The sequence below is a fragment of the Nematolebias whitei genome, chromosome 7, assembly GCF_014905685.2.
Source record: "Nematolebias whitei isolate Nwh7 chromosome 7, NemWhi1, whole genome shotgun sequence".
NCBI classification, from domain to species: domain Eukaryota; kingdom Metazoa; phylum Chordata; class Actinopteri; order Cyprinodontiformes; family Rivulidae; genus Nematolebias; species Nematolebias whitei.
The window spans coordinates 28026830-28038804 of NC_056504.1; the positions used below are offsets into that span (position 1 = coordinate 28026830).

Sequence of the window (11975 nt, forward strand, 5' to 3'; positions counted from 1 at the left end):
AAACTGGTTGATCCACTCTGAGACGGTGCTATTTAAGAGACTGAGCTGAATACAGCAGCTCAGACTGAGGACGTCTCTCGGATGAGAGACGAAACGTTTCTACATTTTTTTGTTGATTTGCTTTGTTTTGTTTTATTTTTGAATGTCCAGAGGACCAGATTTAACTTTTTTAGATTTTTCTACCTGGATTATTGAGCATGCATCAGGATATTCAACTGTATGTGTTTGATTCCTGGGTTGTGTTTCTTTGTTTTTATCAAAAAATGTCCTAAGTGTGGTGCCAGATCAGGAGAACTGTTTTGATTTTGTTGTAGTAAAACCCACATTGCAGATGTTATACCAAACTTACTTGTAGCAGTTATTGTTGTACTTATTGTAGCTCCCCAGTGCTATTAGGCAGCCAATGCAAATGGCATAGGAATAAAATATTTGTGTGCCTGCATCCATCCATACCTGCAAGACCAAGAAGTAAATTTAAAAAAATAGACACTAAAACATATAAAGACAGTGTGTAATAATGGTAGTGTGACTAATATTTTATACTGCTTTCTGTGTAGGTAACATGAGCAATACAATTATCTGAAAATACTGCGTACCAACAGGAAGAAGTGGGAAATCTGAAATATTCATGCTTTTATTGCTGATTTTTCTTTGTTTTTCACTCTCTTTTTAATTTATTTTTTTAGATCTATCTATCTATATCAAATATGTATTATTTTTACCAAATGACTCCTGATAGTTTCTGCTCCAGAACTTATCCTAAATAACTAATTCAAATCTTTTAAAGTGGGGTTCTGTAGAAAGGCTATGAACAATAAATATCTCACTTGTTGTAGATAGCTGGGTGGAAATAGCTAAGATCAAACTCAATTGCTGTTAGCTTAATTAAAAAAAACAACACATTTTACATCAGTTCATGCAAATTTTTTTTTAATATCCCTTTTCAACCAATTATACATTAAATTGTTTTTCCATGAAATATATAATGTTCTTCAATGACCTCAATCGTCCAATCAGAATTAAGCTCTGTTTCTCCAAAAGGTGTGACGTACATTGGCATAATGTTGGTAAAATGTGCTATTGATAACATGGTATATATGATGGATGTTTTTACCTGTGGATCAGCAAGGCGGGATGGATCAGGGTACAGGTAAAATTTGATCCCATCCATGGCTCCAGGCAATGTGAGTCCACGAACAAGCAACACAGCAAGCATCACATATGGGAATGTAGCAGTAACGTAAACAACCTGCAAATGAACAATGAAGATTTATTTGTAGAGAAAACTGGCTCTATAAACTTGTGTCACATGTCATCACTGATGGTTTTGTTGGACTCAAAAGTGCTGTTGGCTCACAGCTGCTAGTTTATATGTTTAATTTACACAATCAACAAGCAATGTAAGGGTTGTCACTGAATGCTTGGATGGTCTCAGTTGGTCTGTAGGGGAGGAGACATGCAGTAAATATCTGTTGACAGTAAGTACTTCACTTCTGTAATCCAGCTTGACTACTTGTCTATTTCATATAACTGAGGTAGAGTACTCTATGTTCTTCTAGAAATCTGAGCATGCTACTGAGCTGTTTGAGAGCTGCAGACAGGCTGGCTTGGTTGGAGGTTTTGGCACAAGGGGAGTAAACTTAAGATGTGAAAATAAGTACTTTGTAACTTAAGAACTCCAAAAAAAGGCTTGCTCAATATGGAGGCATCATCAACCCACAAGAATGCAGCTTGATGATATTTTCAAATTCAAAGGGGCCAAGGAACTCTGGTAGAACACCAGTCTTTCTGATTGTGGATAGAGAGACAGAGCCCTCAGACAATCAACCAAACATTTGTTTTGTTCAGCAGTCCTAAGGGAGGCTGGTCAATTTACAAAATAAGTAGCAATATTGGAGTTGATGTTAGACTGATGGCATGGACACCATCTTTTTGGATGGAGAAGAGAGGTGGCAGATATCCAAGAAAACTTTTAACAGAAATTAAACCAGTGGCAGAAGAGGGCTGTAGGCAAACTCAACCCTGAGGTGCTCCAATGTCCATAACTTTGGCTTAGAGGAAACAACACAATGTAAAGCCATTTGGAGTTCCTGATTTGCCTGTCCAGTCTGCCCATTATATTGGGGATAGAAACCAGAAGACAGACTGACTGTTAAGATGTTAAATAGGACTTCCTAAACGGAAAAAAGAATTAGGGATTCTTTGACCTAGAAGTTGTGACATTTCAGAAGCAAAACAGTTTGATATGACTGCTTTAGAGACTGATCATAGCCATGTTCACCACTATGTTATTACTCTCAGAGTGTGAAAGGCCAGTAAAAAGCCAAAGGCTGTCTGGGACCAATGAAGATTGGGAACCGGCGAAACACATCACTGCTTTGTCTTTAGATACAGAATGGAAGGACTAAGACATATTGCTTAACATCGTTGCCTATAAATAGCCACAAAAATGAAGGTCATTTGAGGTGGCAGGAACACGTAGCAATGTGACCTGTCCCAGTGGATCAATCTTGAGTTAATTTTCAATAGGATGTACTGCTGATGGTGGTTGTGGGGGATCTGTAAAACTTGACTGTATCAGGTCTTCAGTTTCTCAGTAAAGTCATTCAAGGAGTCAGGCTGTAAGGAGATGGCTCCTGGAGGAGATAACATGAGGATTGACATTATGGGACCCTAGCCATAAAGTTTTAATGAAGGTAAATCTTCTAAAGATTATGGACCAGCAAGCTTGACTGGCATTTAGTAAGTTTGCATCCAAATGACAAGACGTATATTTAACAAGTTCATACAAAAAAAGGTGGTTTGGCCACCTTCAATTAAAGTCAACATTCTTCTAAGATTAATGGTTTAATGAAGTTTGAGGAGAAAGAAGGACAAAGAAGTGGCTGGTGAGCAATTTGGGAATTGCAGATAATTTGACATGGCTGATAATTATGACAGAAGGAAAGCGCTCTTTGATAGAAACTGAAGCAACTTGAGAGCTTCATGGTGAGGTTTGTTCATTAGTACGTTTCAGTTGACACATAAAGGCTAAGGCCAGTGTGTTAAATAGCAGCTCCTTGACGAGAGCATCAGGAGCAGGTGCAACAGCCAAAGCCAAGGAAACAGGAGCTCCACTAGTGCGAATGACCAGAGAGAAAACAGTCAGCTTTCAGTTCTGCCTGGCAGTGGCAGATAAAAGGCCAAAGAAGAGGCAGAGGAAGAAGGAAACATTTAAAGGGAGAAAAAAAATATTGAACTGACAAACTTGATGTCGAGTCTTGTTGTTCCAGTGCATAAATAAAACCATTTCATTTATATTGAACACCACCAGTGTTCTCAAAGCTCAAAAGAGATTTTGGATAAGCATAAAAACAGAGACAACCAGAATAACAAGCTCAGTACAAACAAACAAACCAATGCCAAATTACAGAGGGTTGAGGGCTTAATAATAATTGGCATTTTAACTTGGCAGCTCAGCAACCTAACATTTACTAAATAACAATACTCCATCCATTTTCTTTACCCGCTTATTCCATTTTGGGTCACGGGGGTCCAGCAATCACTGTGCGAGGGGCGGGGTACACCCTGGACGGGTCGCAAGTCCATCACAGGGCCACATAGAGACAAACGAGACAAACAACCATTCACTCTCTCACTCACACCTAGGGACAATTTAGAGTTACCAATCAGCCTAACATGCATGTTTTTGGTCTGTGGGAGGAAACCGGAGTACCCGGAGAAAACCCACGCATGCACGGAGAGAACATGCAAACTCCACCCAGAAAGGCCCCTGGACCGGGGTTTGAACCAGGGACCTGCTCGCTGAGAGGCAGCAGCTCTACCAGTTGCGCCACCGTGCTGCCCTAAATAACAATACTGTATACACAAAATGCAATGACCTGCTCAAAGGTAGTGAGGGAGTTCTGGCATTTATCTTAACTTACTAAATTACCCTGATATGTAGTCATGGCCATAATTTTGAGATTTACATAGATTTTGGTTTTCACAAAGTTGGCAGCCTCAGTTTAAAAAAAAAAAAAATTTTGTCAAATGTTTATATGGTACATTGAAGTACAATTTAAAGCATTTCATACATATATGTATTTTTTTAACTTTTACTGATAAATCTATCCAGTTTGAGCAAAGACTTAATATTTTCAGTGTTGACCCTTCTTCTTTAAGACTTTTGCAATTCGCCTCAGCATGATGTAAATCAGCTTTGGGTTTGGAGTTGATAAAAGCTTCTGGGATTTAGTTTGTCCACCCTTTTTTTGAGGATTGACTACAGATTTTCAATGGGATTGAGATCTGGGAGTTTCCTGGCCATGGACCCAAAACGTTGATGTTTTCTTCACCGAGCCACTTGGTTATCACTTTTGACTCGTGACATGGTGCTCCATCATGCTGGACAAAACATTACTCATCTTCAAATTGCTCCAGGATCGTTTGGAGAAGTTGCTCTTGGAGAATGTTTTAATACCATTTCTTACTCAAGGCAGTGTTCTTAGGCAAAATGTTGAGCGAACCACTCCCCTGGATGAGAAGCAACCCCACACATGAATGGTCTCAGGATGCTTCACTATTGGCATTACATGACTCATGGTAGCGCTCACCTTTTCTTCAATGGACAATTTACTTTTCCACATGTCCCATATATTCTGAAGGGGGCTTCATCAGAGAAAATAACTCCACCCCGGTCATCTGCAGTCCAATCCTTTTACTTCCTCCAAAATGCTAGTTTGTCCTTGATGTTTTTCTTGGAGAGAAATGACTTCTTTGCTGTCCTTCTTGACACCAAGCCATCCTCCAAATGCTTTCATCTCACTGTACATTCAGAATCACGTGCCATTCCTGTGCAAGCTCTGCACTGGTGGTGACCCAATCTCATTGCTGCATCCTCATAAGGAGACAGTCCTTATGCTTGCTTGACTTTCTTGGGTGACCTGAAGCCTTCTTCACTTCAATTGAACCACTCCTTGAAATTCTTGATGAGTTGATAAATGGTTGAATGGGGTGCTATCTAACAAGCAACATTGTCCCTGCAATTTATTTGATCACTCTTCACAATCTAGAGTTAATACAAACTGCCACCATAAAAACTGAGGCAGCAAACTGGGAAAACCAATATTTGTGCCATTTTCAAAACTTTTAACCAATACTGTAGTGAGAGCAAAAAAAGTGGACTAATCACTGCATTGAGACTTTGGGGAAGATGCATAACCAAGGAGGTCTTACAACTTTGTTTAATGTTGATTCAATGCAGAACAACTTCAAATCTGTAAGGAATTTAGTGTTACATATTTAGCTAGGAGGCAGCACGGTGGCGCAACTGGTAGAGCTGCTGCCTCTCAGCGAGCAGGTCCCTGGTTCAAACCCCGGTCCAGGGGCCTTTCTGGGTGGAGTTTGCATGTTCTCTCCGTGCATGCGTGGGTTTTCTCCGGGTGCTCCGGTTTCCTCCCACAGACCAAAAACATGCATGTTAGGCTGATTGGTAACTCTAAATTGTCCCTAGGTGTGAGTGAGAGAGTGAATGGTTGTTTGTCTCGTTTGTCTCTATGTGGCTCTGTGATGGACTTGCGACCCGTCCAGGGTGTACCCCGCCCCTCGCACAGTGATTGCTGGACATGGGCACCAGCGACCCCCGTGACCCAAAATGGAATAAACGGGTAAAGAAAATGGATGGATGGATGGATATTTAGCTAGGAATGTCTGTGAACCTTGACCTTATATTCTTGATGCTGATAAAAAGCACAAAGGGAAAAACTAATTAGCAAAAAGGAGTTACAGACATTTCTTTAAAGTGATATGATTGTGATGTAATGTAAAGAACCAAAGGAAAACTTTTCTTCTTCTAGTTGTACCCTCCCCCTCGCACACTGTTGGGAATAGGCACCAGTGACCTCTACAACCCAGACAGGAAGAAGCGGGTAAAGACAATGGATGGGCGGATAGTTAAAAAGATGCTTTACACTTAAAAATGTCTTTGTTCTACCTTCCCAGTTGACTTCACTCCTTTCCAAACACAGAAGTAACAGATGATCCAGGACAGCAGAAGACATAAAGCCAAATCCCACCGAATGTTGCCCATCTCCCCAATACTCCCAGTGATGTTCAGTACTCTTCTCCTAAAAGTTACAGTCACATTAGTCACTTCAACAGCCTCTCCATAAACCTTTTGGTCTTCTGGATTTGTATGTTTTTGTTTTTACTCACTCCCAAAACTCTCTCACAGGTGACGTTGCATTTTCAACAAAGGTCTTGTTCAAATAATCCAGACTTTTATCGAACTCCACACAGGTTTCTGAAAAATACAAATTAAGTAAAAGGCTTTCAATGAAACATTTATACAGTTTAATAAAACTTGTTAAATCTAACAATGATTGTCACATGTTTTAAGCATTGTAAAATGTAACTTATTTGATAAACAAGGCTTTTTCTGTTAAGAACAATAAATTCCCTCGTTGTGGCAGCATTTGCTCCCAGAGCTGTAGTCTAAGTTTGTGGCTCACTTAGCTGAATGACACATTTAAACAGTCTTTTAATGGCTATAACATATAAAATATAACCGGCTTGTTAAAAATAAGAAAGTGCAGATCAAGGCCAACACTTTGACTTAAGAGTCGACTCATAACCAGACCCTCAAACATACTAATTTGTCCCACAGCTGAATATGACAAAGCAGCTCCACTGTGAAGAAGCAACAAGTCATAACTGCACTAAGGATGAATTATAATCTGGATGTTGGATCCTACCTGTGTTCCAGCTGTTTTTGCAGCTCGCCCATGGAAGTTCGGAGTTGAAAGAGGAGAAGAGATACAGGAACGCCCAGGCTAATATGACAATGTAATATATACTGGAGTACAAAATGACCACTTGAGTGCCGTACCCTATTCCTAAATCAAACAAACAAACAAACAAACAAACAAACAAACAAACAAACAGAAAAGAAACAGATAATGTCTTTAAAACACTTTATTATTTTATTCTTTGGGGTTCTACAAAATAAATGTACCCATTTGAATGTTAAAATTAACGGTACATTACTGCAGTATACATGATTTTTCTGCAAGCTCTGCTCAACTGGGCTTACTGCTCAACAGAAAGAATGGGGTTTGGTAATTTATCCACCATTCTGATCTTTGCAAACATGTTTGATCTAATCTAAATGCATAAGGACAAAAAACCCAGAGGTTCAGTCAAATGCACACATATTTGTTTAGATATGAAATGACAAAGTGGTATTTTGAGTGGTATTTCTCCGTTGAGTCATTGGTAAATTAGTAACTTTACCTTCAAACAGTGGACAGATTTTTCTCCAGCAGGTGATACTTCCCTGTTTGGTGTACTGGCCAAGAGACGTCTCCAGCAGAAACAAAGGAATGCCACAGGTGAAAAGGAAAACTATGTAAGGGATGAAAAAAACTCCTGGAAGAAAAAAAAAAATCAAAGTTTCACTATATGGTTTGTAATTTTTTAATTATCCCAGTTGTTTGTACAGTCCTGTGCAAAAATACTGGTTCATTCCCACATTCTTCATACTTTTCCTCCAAGCAGACAGACTGTCATTCTGATCTTCCAAAAAGGTCTTGAACAATATTTCTTAAGGCCATCTAATATTTTCTTTTGGTTTTTGGCAGCTTTACCTCAGCACTTAACCATTTTCAATTAAATGCTTTCTTTTACTTTTTTTGTTTGTTTTGTTTGTGAAGCCCTTAAGCTGAACTTATGAATCACTTTGGTACAAGCAGTTTGTCAGAAATCACACTTTGACCCAATATTTTTTAAGCCAAATAATTGAAAAATACAAAAAATGTCATGGTTTACCACATACAATAGTATTTTAAGACCAAAATGGTGATCCCCAAAGAGTTATTAGCAAAATAACCTTGCCTACAGTAGATCACCAATTGAAGGATTATTTATCTATCTGGTCTTTGCTGGATTTAATCATTTTTTCTTAAAAATATTACTTTTAGATATGCTATAAATTTGCTTGCTTGCTTGTTAAGGCTGATTTCTTATTTTCCTTTACTATTTGCATTTTTGAGCATGCACTGCACAATATGCATCAGGCTCAAACACATGGACAGAAACTGAGTGAAAAAGCAGCCAAAGCAAAAACAAACTTAAAAAGACATTCAAAAGCTTAAAAATAACTTGATCAAGACCTCCTAGAAAACTCGTTTATGTTATGTTGTTTATTTGTCATACGCAAAATACTTTTTTTTTCCATTTACCCTTTATTTATACAGGTAGTCTCATTGAGTCATGAGAACTCATTTTCAAGAGAGACCTGTTTTTGGGAGCAAATGGTGGGGGTTAAAGGCCTTGCTCAGGGGCCCAGAGTGGGGCAAATGAGGGTGGAGGCAGGTGTAGGCCTTTTCCACCTTTTCCACCCACATTTTGATGTTGACAGTACTGTACTGACAGTAATATTGTAGAATATAAAGACATTCTTACAAAACAGACTGGCTTTTTGGAGGCTATGAACATATATATGTATATATATTTGGTATACAAATGAACTGGTACACTCTGTACCCTTGGAAAAATGACGGTATATTTGAATAAATTCTGGAGAAACTCACCCCCTCCATTTTTGTAGCAGAGGTAAGGAAACCTCCACACATTTCCCAGGCCTATAATCTGTCCTGCAACTGCCAAGAGGAACTCCATTTTGCTCGACCACTCTCCTCGGGGGGTTGCATGTTGTGCTGAGCCCATGTTCTGGTTGAATGTGACCTCTTGAGCTTGGTCCTCATCCACCGTGCTGTGACAGGAAAAAAAAACAGTTCTTTTATTATGGTGGATTTAATGAAGTTTTTGATCAGAGTAGACAGTTTGCTTGGAACACTGTAGTGACAAACATCTGGGAAAGCACACATCATTTGTGTCATAATAGTACCCAACACTGTTATTTTAATATTTGTAAATTAAAAATGCATTCTCTGCATTCACATATTGCTTTTCTTGTGTACAGCCAGTGACAATAAACAATATAAAAATGTAATCCCATTTTCTCCACAGTTCAGCGGCTCTTCTGCATTAGGTCAACAGATTCATCAATGTTGCTTTTGTTTGGCTGTGTCAGTTCTGATGTGGGAGTTTAGCAAGTAGACTGGAAAATATGCGCTCATCTACATGACTGTTAAAAAGCCACCAGAGTAAATAAAGTTCTCAACAAAAAGAAAAAAAAAAGAAGAAGAGAAAAACCCAGGAACAAGTAAAGGCAAAGAACAAGCTTAGGCAAGAAAATGAAACCAGGTGCGGACAAAGTAGGACAAAGAGATTTTTCTTTTGGCTGCTCTCTACTGCAGTGGTATCACAGGGAGGTAACTCATACAAGAAACTTGGTAATTGTTTTACGCTGTATGCCTTTCCTGAAGCAACATGGGCTCGAACCTGCAGCTTCATGATTAAGAGACTGTGGCACAAAAAATGACAGATGAACAGATGCACTAACACATGGACATTCAATAAAGATGGGAGTTTGGCAAACCAAGCAGAGTCTGACCCAAACCAAATGGTTTGTGTAAAACACAAAGTTGCTAGTACTCAGAGAGTTTATTGAGGATGATAGCCAGCTACTACCACATCATACTTGAGCTCAATGTCTGTAAATGGGACTGAGTTGTGTCCATTTTTGTGTTAACTAAAGTCATCTGGCTGCGATGAACATCCATCCATCCATCCATCCATCCATTATCTTTACCCATTTCTTCTTTTTCAGGTTGCAGGGGTCATTGGTGCCCATATCCAACTATCATTGTGTGAGAGGCGGGGGACACCCTTGACAGGTCTCCAGTCTATCACAGGGCCACATAGAAACAAACAAGACAAATAACCATTCACTTTCTCACTCACACCAATGTGCAATATACAGTAGAGTTAGCAATTAGCCCAACATTCATGTTTTTGGTCTGTGGGAAGAAACCAGAGTACCTGGAGAAAACCCACGCATGCATGGAGAGAACATGCAAACTCCACCCAGAAAGATCCCGGCTTTCTATCTGGCAACCTTCTTGCTGAGAGACATCAGCTTTGCCAACTGATCCACCGTGGCGCCTTGTGGTGATCATCTTAAATTAAACTGACTCTAAAAGTGTTTGTTGTAGATGAGCACCCAATGATTACTTCCAGAGAATTTCAAAAAAATTTGTCCAGTGGTTCATTTTATATTTTACTAACAGACAGACAAACAAATGAACAATAGCTGCAAGTGATAGAAACCAAACTGTTCAATAATCAGAATAAGTTATTTTACCCACTACTGACTGTTTCTGTTTGATTGCGTTCAATGTTTACGTCTCTAGACAGGCACTTGGAACAGAAGGTTCAGCTAACAATAAAAGTGACAGCAGGGGTTGGGTGGGGGATCCATGTAACAGAAACATTACAAGTTGGTCCAATGAAGTGGGGGTCTGATATCACAATATTAGATTTATCCATGTTTAAATATAAGAAAAAAAGTTTGGACAGTATAACGGCCAGATATAGAAATCCATCTCGCTCAACCTGCTGCTGTTATCACTTTTAGGGGGTGTCCTAATTGTATAATGGGGTGTCAGATCCTCTCTTTCCCTGTAATTTGAACCAGATGTTTACCACTCATAAATACAAGGTTCTGGCTATAAGAGATTACTTAAGTTTAAAGGGTTACAACAGTTTGTATGGTGATGAAAAGGTTGCTTTTGTTTGTTCACAGGCCTTGAATCAACAATCTGTTAAAAGCAAGACAATGAACCCTTTTCTATTTATTTTTATTTTTAGTCACAACTAGAAGTCTTGTATAAAAGGGGAATTAGATGGACTAAATGGAGTGGGAGCAGGAATTGTGTGTAGAGGTGGGCAGCTGTGTTATTTCTCCAAATGCAGCAGCTTCATTAGTTTATGGACTTTGTGATCATGAAGAAAAGTCTTGAGCAACTTCACACAAAGTTTTCCTGCACCACAGTCAGAGCCATCAGACAGAACAAGAAAAATCATCACAGACCTGTCAGCTACCAGGAAAGAAGGCATGCGTGAACAAGGCTGCTGAGACTAAACAGTGCTCAACAACTTACTGTGCTTTTTTCCACTATGAATCCACACTTGGCAAAGGCATCTGTGGCCAGTTTCCCTTTTTATAATCCCAACTCATCACCTGTTCAAAAGCAAGGCTCCCTGGAAAATGTATTTTTGTTTGTCCTGCTTGTCTTTTTATAGACGATGTGCGAAGATATATACTGTCACACTGCTCCACTGTAAATCAGTCTGTTTCGTCCTAATTTTAAGACCAGTATAGGCAAATTATATACAAAACAACTTAAGCACAATTTATTTAATCGCGTAAAATAATTATTTTATTAGGCTATTAAAAGCTTATGCAGTCTGTTTTATTATTTCACAGAGCAGTCTCAAGGGTTTCCATAAACAGGAGGAACTCTGTAGCATAACCAGTAACCTTTGGCCTACATATAGGAACCAGCTGTAGTTCAGTCCAAGTGCAGTTCAAAACAATGATTATACAATTTGCATCAGTTTCAGAAAGTTAAACACAAGAAAACTCCACTTCAGAAGTTCCAATGAAAAATGAGAAAGAGCCCAACATTAAAGAAAAGAGAAGAATACCTGAGAAAAAGTGTCACGAGGATTTGGTTTTGTGTTATACATCCATTTCCAGTGGACTCATCTGGTGTCCTCAGTGGAAAGTAGAAATGTAGCTCCCCCAGTCTCACGGGGACAGGTTTTATACTCAGATCTGACCATGAGTGAGTCCATGAGTGGAAGTTTGGGGGAGCTGGGTGGTGTGACAATGAGGGAAAGCTGGAGAGCAAGTTGAGCAGGGAGAGGAGGGGTGGGACTGCCCCCAAATGAGACACCTGAGGCGGAGACTGCTCCATCAGACCACATGGTCCCAAGAAAAGGGAGGGGATAACTTACACACATACTGTAGTCCATTTAGGTTGCCTCCTCCTCCCTTAAACTTCCTGCTGCCCGGGGTTAAAATGATC

The 11975-nt window shown here is 39.4% G+C and overlaps 1 protein-coding gene across 1 annotated transcript in view; it reads right to left on the bottom strand.

The window, feature by feature from the left end:
* The window catches only part of slc6a22.1 (solute carrier family 6 member 22, tandem duplicate 1), a 16225-nt gene extending 4459 nt beyond the window's left edge, over window positions 1-11766 (bottom strand). Inside the window, exons 1-8 of the mRNA XM_037679342.1 lie at window positions 11593-11766; window positions 8571-8752; window positions 7273-7407; window positions 6735-6875; window positions 6196-6283; window positions 5975-6107; window positions 1115-1249; window positions 350-453 (exon numbers count right to left, since the gene is read on the bottom strand). Of these exons, the coding sequence (XP_037535270.1) occupies window positions 350-453; window positions 1115-1249; window positions 5975-6107; window positions 6196-6283; window positions 6735-6875; window positions 7273-7407; window positions 8571-8706 (872 nt within the window). The 5' untranslated portion in view covers window positions 8707-8752; window positions 11593-11766. The remainder of the gene's footprint in view (window positions 1-349; window positions 454-1114; window positions 1250-5974; window positions 6108-6195; window positions 6284-6734; window positions 6876-7272; window positions 7408-8570; window positions 8753-11592) is intronic.
* Between the last annotated feature and the right edge of the window lie 209 nt (window positions 11767-11975).